Below are 8056 nucleotides of genomic sequence, written 5' to 3'. Positions count from 1 at the left end.
TTTTTTTTTTTGAATGCTGTCTTTACAAAAACTACTAAATTCTCCACTAGAAAATCTTTTTTTTTTATTCTGGATTCATTACTAATTCACATCCACTTAAAGCTAAAATAGACTCTTGTGCTGCAAACTCTGCCCCTATTTAACTTGCAGAATTTAGAACCCGGAAGCTCTGCATGTTTAATCCTGATGTTACCTGTATTCACTCCTCTCTCCTGTGGGCATGTGCTGAATGTATGTGTTCTGTTAGTAATCTGATGGTTCAAACTCTTCTCTGTATATCTCTTCAGAAACAAGGACTTCCAGGAAGTCACCCTGGAAAAAGATGGTGAGACAGTGTTGCGTTTTGCAGCAGCTTATGGCTTCAGAAACATTCAAAACATGGTCCTGAAATTAAAGAAAGGGAAGTTCTTGTATCATTTTGTAGAAGTTCTTGCATGTCCTGGAGGTAAGAATAGTATTGGATCCACAGTAGTCTTTTCTCCCTTGAGGGTGATGGGGCTGTAGACATGTCTTGGGTTCTTGTTCTGGCTTTTAGCTGACCATGTTGTGGTAGGTGTCTTCAACAGAAATGAATGGTCCAAAACATAACAGTCTTAACTAAGAACAACCTTCAAAAATCTGTTTTGTAGCTGTTGCTTTGGACAAGTCAATATCTGTCACATTTTTCTCCTCTGTTTACTTACAAAACCACTAGCTTAGGAATGAGGGTCATTCTTTTTACTACATTAAAGCTTCAGGGAAATCCTCTGAAATGATAGCTGAGGGCAAGATAAGAATATGGAACTTAATCCACATTTCTCTTTATCAAATCTGTCTGCTGCAGTTTTGATACAGATACTGCATCCACAATAATAGGACAATATAATGGTCATAGAATCATTTTAGAGGTGAATGGAGACCTTTAACAGTATTGATAGGACTGGTACCTGCATAAAGACTGAGTTCAAGGTTTTTAAAAAACAAACATGAATATGTAGTCATAGTACTTCTTAAGGCTGTGTTTCTATTTGGTTTCAGATTCGGCCACTTTGGAGGACAGTGACTTGTTTCAAATCGCTGTCCTGCTTTGTTTTGGCTGAAATCTGTTTCCAGGATTTGGCTCTGCCAAATCTCCGAATCTGTTTTGAACAGGCTGCCAGGGAAGCTTCACACAGCCCTACCCACCCAGGCAGGGCTTGGGGCCAGGAGCTGCAGGGCCCTAGCAGGGAGCAGAATGGGGCCAGGAAGAGCTGTGGGAATGATCAGGAGCTGGATGTCTATCGGAGCAGTCATCGCCATCCCTTCCCCTTCCCTTTAGTTTGTTTGCTTGTGCAAGACCAGCTCTGAAATGCCAAAGTTCTCCAAAATGTTTTGGAGCCTTCTGTCTAGATTCAGATTCAGTATTTCAGGTGCTGAAATGCCTCCAATACAGAATGGCTGCCCAAATTTCATACAGCTTTAGTATTTTTTCCACCCTCAAACAAATTTAATCCTGATCTGTGGGCCTTTGTTTTCAGGGTGCTTAAACGGAAAAGGCCAGGCCCAAACAGAAGATGGAAAACTAGACAAAGCATTGCTTAACCAGATGGAGGAAACGTATGCTGCTGTCCCTGTAAGGCTTCCAGAAACCAACATGTATGTGCAGAAGCTGTACCAGGACTGGCTTGAAGGGATGGATTCCAAGAAAGTCCAAGAAACTCTGCACACCAAATACCATGCCATGAATCAAACTGTGAACAGCTTGGATATCAAATGGTGACAAATGAGACTCAAAAGCTTAAAGACTTGCATAGGTTAGCTATAAATTCAGCACTGGAACCATTCTATGCAATTGCAGATGCTATGCAGTAGCCAGGTGTACAAACGATACACTTTCCTAATTGCGGATCATACTCTCAAAGAAACCATTGCTTTTTGGGTGGGGGGCTAGCTTGTTTTGCCCTGTTCCACCCCCCCACCCCAGTAAGTGCTTTGATGTATTCTGGCACGTGTTAGACATTATGCTTCATCTCCTATGTATATGGGGATTTCTAACTTGCCTAGGGCCTGATCTTGCAAGGTACTGTGAGCACTTTGCCAGAAAGAAAGTGCTTTCAACTCCCAGTTAAATTATTTCAGGTCAGGGGTTCTCACCACTCTACAGAGCTGGACCCCTAATATGGGGCTCTCACTAACCCTTGTGTATGTTGTTACTTTCATCAGTGGAAAGTAGCCACCACAAGATAGTTGAAGTTTTAAGGGTACAGTGTTAGGACTCCTTTTTGCCTAAAATGTCACTTTATGTGGTGACGTGAGAAATGTAATGAATAAATTAAATATATTTATTCCATCAGCATTAAATTAAAAGTTCCTATACCAAAACCAAATGCTGGCAGTCAGCTTCGTATTGACACACTAACCCTGGGAGGGGGGTTTGCAGGCAGTCCTAAATCCTGTTAACTTCTCTCTCTCTCGTTTTTCCACAAACTAGAACCCTGGTTGAAAGTGAATCACTTGCAATAAATTTTTTATTTTGTCTGACTTCATTATGAAAGTGAGACACTGATAGCAACATTTTGTCTGTCTTCATATGGTATTATGTGCCCACTAAAATCCACACTGCCTCTGTGCTACGAGATTTACAACACCTCTGCTGTTTTTATTTTCAGTTAGCCCTGAGAGCACACCAGATTGTGTTGTCATTTTGTAATGCTTGACAGTCTTTTCTCTTTCTTTGAGTGCCTCCTAACTTTTTTTAATCTTAATTTGTGGAAACTAGTGAGCTAATAGAAAACAGTACAAACTGAAATACCTAATTTGGATGAATTTTAATTTTGCTATGTTGTATGGATGTCTTGTTTAATTAACGTCTAAAAAGTGGTACTTGGTATAACCTTCCTTGCACTCACAATTCGTGGGGGTTATGTTTAAGAATGTGATGCAAAATTCCAGCTACCTAAGTCGTCTTTCAGTTTTATAGAAACATTATGCTTTTGTGTGTTTGTCTCTTTATTGGCCTTCTTTAACTAAAGGAGTTTTAACTTGCACATTCCATTTCAGAAAATGTGGATGGGCTTTGTCATGATCTCAGGAAGTGGTTTTTTAAATGCATCTAATTTATAATCTGTTACTGTGCTTGTGTGTATAGCAGCTGGTGTTACAAGACCTCTCTAAATTTTGAGATCAGGATCAAGCCCTCTGCTGGGAGGCATTCACTGCTTCCTTTTTTTAATAACCACCAGCCTAATAGTACATAAAGTGAGCTTTTGCCATTATCATGTATAGCAACAAGGTCGCAGTGAGAAACGAGAAATGGTACTGAAACATCTAACCTAACCTGTTGGAAGAAGCCAGTGGCATTAAAATGGACCTGTTGACTCAAGTGTGGCTTCCACCTAGGCTTCCTCTCCTTCAATAATAATTAATTTCAATATAAAGGGATGTGTTCTTCTTCCAATGCACGTAGATTTGACTGGTATGGCTACCTGCATGCACAAAATGATTATACCTTCAAGTAAGCTTTTATGGGATTCATTTTCATTAAATAATGTAAAATGTTACATTTTTTTAAAGTGGTGCAATAACTGAACATAGCTATAAAAACAAATAAATAAAAAATCTACCTCCATACTTGAGAAGGAGTCCAGAGGAGAAGACAGCTTGTGGGGTGGGAAAAATATCTCTTTTCTTTTTTAAATGTACCTATACTAAAAGATCATCTGTGTTGTGTGTTTTTTTTTGTTTTTTTTTTTATGAAGCTTGTGAACACAGCTACTTACAGCTTTATTTTCTGGAAACAACGTAAGATCCCTTCAGTTTTTTCATTTTCTTGATCCAGTATGATTTCCTCAGTGCTTCAGTTGAATTGACTTGTAATTAAATGTTGTTCTATGGTTGTATATACATTTTTTTTTTCTCTCTGTATATATGGTTTATAGCTGGATGATATGTTTAAATTATATATATTATAGCTTCAGTATATTTCATTTATAAAGGAAAAAAGTGCATGTACATGACAACATGAAAAATGGCTTTGTTTAATTTTAAATCTTAGTTCATTACCATGCTGTGAAAGAGCTGCCTTCCTCTTCCAAAGTGGGTTCTCTTAACCTTAAGTCTAGAAAGAACAAAAAAAAAAAAGTTCTTTGTCTTATGTAGCTGTCTGATAGTGCAAATGAAGCTCTTCTGCCACTGTACTTCACTGCAAATGCCAATGACACTTAAAATCTATTTCCCTGGTGAAGTGTTGCCACAGGAACAGTTTCAAATGGAACATAAATCTGGCTCAAATGCAAGTTCTCTCCTATTATGGGAAAGCAGCAGCTAAACATGCTTACAAATTTATTTTTCTATTTTAAATGTAGAATGCTCTGTGCCATTAAAGTAATAGTAATCTATTAATAAAAGTGGTGTAGTAATAAGCTTGTAAAATAATTGAATGCAGCAACATCTCCTTGAAAGAGAAGTGCTGGGGGAGTGGGGGGGCAGCACAGGTTTAAACATTCAGTTAACAGAACTGCCTTAATGGCTACCGAGAATGTCATTAGTCATTACAATTAAGGTGTCTAGTTTGGTAGTTGTGGGGAGGCCTCTTGTTTGAACAAGTTTTTGTTGTTGTGGTGGTCTTTTGTTTGTTTTTTTTTTTTTTAATTTTAAGTAATTTAAAGAAGCAGCATCTCTCAAATATTGTCTCCCATTTAACTGTCAGCTTGTGGAAAAATTGGTGTGTTCAATGGCAGAACTAGAAAGTTTTGTTTCTTGGTTTGTTTGGTGTTTTTGTTTTTTGTTTTTCCCCTGGAGTGTGTGTGTTTTGGCTTTTTTGCTTCATGGTGAATTCTACCCAAAGTGATAAAAGCTTCTTGTAATTTTAGATGGGTATCTAGAAATGCTTAAAATTCTGGCCTTTAAACCTATATTAAGAAAGTTTACTCATTGTTGACAGTGAGTGCAATAAAATAGCTCCTGAAGCTGCACTGGATGCATCCTGGTCCCATCTATGTTGCCCTTGAGCTGTCTTTCAGCAGCAGTTCATTTTACACTTTTTGTTGATAAAGGGTATCTACATTAGGTGAAGGTCCTAATGGCCATAGCCATTGTGCTCCATTCTCTATTTGAATGTTTTTTGCTAGGCAAGCTATTTTTCTTTTATCCAGAAAGACTGGGATCCAGTTGTTAAGCAAAGCAAACATCTGTAGGTGGGAAGGAGGGGGGAAGTTGACCAAATAAAATGACTAAACTTAATTAAGAGGTGGTCTTACATGCCGTAAATATTTTGAAGTGTAATGTGCCAGTGGTGAGAGGTATTGTATTATAGTATTTTTCTGAAGACTCTAACAAAGTATAAATATTGTAAAGACCTTGTGCCAAGACCCCTGAAATAAGAGTTTGCCTCCCTGTAAGCCAGTAATCCATAGCATTTGTTTGTCATGCATTGTGAAGATGAACTTGGGCTGTATACCTAATAACAGATGTCTGTACACACTTGGCAGCTACTGTTGGATGACATTTAGATGACAGCAAGTTATTTAAACTCTGGTGCTTTGTATTTCAAATAGAGCATGACCACATATTGCCCTAATAAATACTTCTAACATTTGAATCTTGTGGTACTATTGTGTCTGCACATTCAGCCTGGTGTTCCTATGTGCCCACTGATGTTCACACGGACATTAGTGTGTAATTTCAATATCAATTATTCCACAATATACTACCTGCAGATACTTAGAAAATGTGTTGAGATGATCAAACTACTAGTAAGATATCTATCTCTCTCAAACCTGAACTATTTTTTTTTTCTTAAAATGATTGCACAATTGTTACTGACCTGTTTTGAGGGGTGGCATCTCATTTTGAATTGCAGCAAAGTGCATCACTCTCCTCTTACAAAACAAGGAGACTATAGCTATGCAAACCCTTTCCCAAACTGGAAGCAAAATTCCCTTTTGGGTGACTATAGGAAATAGTTTACCCTGCTCTTTGCAAGACCATTCATGGCATCTGAGAAGGTAGACAGTTGCCTACCTGAGGAAGGGCACCTGATGCCTGAAAGCTTATCTAGAAGCTGTCCTACATATACAGTTAATCCAACAAAAAGAAATAAAACTTGGTTGCCCAATACTTTTTCTGAACCAGTTAGTTGTATGGTGTGGCCTTTACTTGATTTCAGGCTAACATGACTAACTGTAATTGACTGAGACCAAATAACCCAGATGGCTTCTGTAGGATGCCTGGCTTCCAAAGCTTTTAGGGAGCTCTGTATAAGTGTGACTAATTGCAGCACAGTACAGAACATTTAATAATACAGCTGAGGTGCTTATGCAAAGAATAGCAGATCTATCTGTGTTTGTTTTCCTAAGTCTGCACACAGCCTGGAACAACAGCTTTGGCAGAGATCTCTGCAAAACAAAAAAGTCCTAGCAAGTGCAGGGGTTACTTTCCCCTCCGAGCAAGGGAATCTTTGCTGGCTATGGGTTCTTTCACTTTGGGTGGGGAAAGAATTCTAGGTCCCCAGCCCGCTGCCAAACACAAGGCCTGGATACCACTTCTCCTGAGATCACACTTAACTGCAGCCGGGCAGTAAGATCACAAAATGATGAAAGGACTTGCTCTGTAAAAGTAAAGAATTCTATGAAAAAGCTTGCAATCAGATAACACAAAGGAAGAAGAAAATGACAAGTTTCTCACCCTCTCTGGATCTAACCTTACTGCTTCTGTATCTCCAGAAATCAGCCTTCCTGCTAACTCTTGCACCTCTGCTCACTGGGGGGCTGGACTCACCTGAAGACATGCGAAAACCCAAAGACAACCAGTAGGTCATAGAAAGCTCCCAAACACTTCCAAGCCAGCTCCCTCCTCATCAGCTTTGATCCAACTGTTGACGCATCTTAAAAATCTTTAGAAATGTCTTTCTTTTCTGTGGCATCTGGATTCCCTGCCACTTCCCATTTCCTTGAGATGCCTTCATTATTGTGGGGCTGACTCATTAAAACCAGCCAATGCCATGAGTACCCATCCTTACAATAACCCTTTCTGCTTGCGTTTTGTGTTGACACTTGATGGTGCCTAAGTAATAATGGACCAGTGATGCTTATTAATTTCACCTTCCTTCTGTTCCTCTGACATAAAACACCTCTTAGTTACAGATCTGGCAATAACCTTTTAGTTGTGCCCCAAAATTGTAAAGAGAAATGCACGCAGCATAACATAATGCATGCAATGACAGAAAAGACATAAATAATTGCTTTTGAGCTAAACCAAACTTAAGGTTAATCAAAGCAAACTTGGGACAGCTCTGTGGGAGACACTAAGCCCCTGAATCATTCCTGCTTCTACAGGTGGGCTCCTAATGGAGTGAAAAAAAAACCAATTCCACAGTTACTGAAGTGATGCAAAAAACCCCATTGCTAACCGGTGTAAAGACCACTGAAAATCAGGATGCTGCAGGAACAGTTACCAACTTGCATTAATGCAACCGGGCTTCCTCCCTTGCCTCTAGATAGAGGAGATCAGTGTGAAAATTCTTTAGACGTAAATTATCCTTTCTTTCTTTTAAAGGGCCTAAGTGCTATAATATTTAATTATCCTTAAAAGTTAAAATGTACCTGTTAAATCAGAGGGATTACTGCAGTTGAGGATTGCTTTGTGCCATAAGTAAAAATAAAACTTGATTAGGACTTAAGGGCAACAGTGAGTAAGAAAAGTGCAAAAAAGGTTATAGTAGGAATCATAAAAAAACAGAGCGGTGTTGACTGATTTTTAAAGAGCACAAAATGTAATTATAAAATTCATTTTTAAGTGTGAGAAAAAGAAATAATGTGATTTTACATTCCATACCTGGCACCCAGTTCAATGACGACTGACATGGAAAAAAGTCACTGCCCAGAGGATCATTTATTTGTGCAACTTCCTTTATGCTTCCGAGATAACTGACCATTGCAAACGCTTAAAAGAAAGCAGGTTCTACCGAGATTTGAACTCGGATCGCTGGATTCAAAGTCCAGAGTGCTAACCATTACACCATAGAACCAGGTGGTGGCACTACTTCCAGCCCCTGCAGATAATAGGGATCTATTGTGTATTTGCAGGCTCCATTTATCCA

At 38.9% G+C, this 8056-nt stretch overlaps 1 protein-coding gene and 1 non-coding gene across 2 annotated transcripts in view; one reads left to right on the top strand and one right to left on the bottom strand.

The window, feature by feature from the left end:
* The window catches only part of NARF (nuclear prelamin A recognition factor), a 29538-nt gene extending 25977 nt beyond the window's left edge, over window positions 1-3561 (top strand). Inside the window, exons 10-11 of the mRNA XM_019502617.1 lie at window positions 288-445; window positions 1497-3561. Of these exons, the coding sequence (XP_019358162.1) occupies window positions 288-445; window positions 1497-1738 (400 nt within the window). The 3' untranslated portion in view covers window positions 1739-3561. The remainder of the gene's footprint in view (window positions 1-287; window positions 446-1496) is intronic.
* A 4351-nt stretch (window positions 3562-7912) lies between these two features.
* TRNAQ-UUG lies at window positions 7913-7984 on the bottom strand. Its single transcript has one exon. It is a non-coding gene; the product is annotated as a tRNA-Gln (tRNA).
* Between the last annotated feature and the right edge of the window lie 72 nt (window positions 7985-8056).

This window comes from Gavialis gangeticus, unplaced genomic scaffold (genome assembly GCF_001723915.1).
Source record: "Gavialis gangeticus isolate Ggan-Ray unplaced genomic scaffold, GavGan_comp1, whole genome shotgun sequence".
In the NCBI taxonomy this organism is placed as follows: Eukaryota; Metazoa; Chordata; order Crocodylia; family Gavialidae; genus Gavialis; species Gavialis gangeticus.
This window is presented reverse-complemented; position numbering and strand designations above follow the sequence as displayed.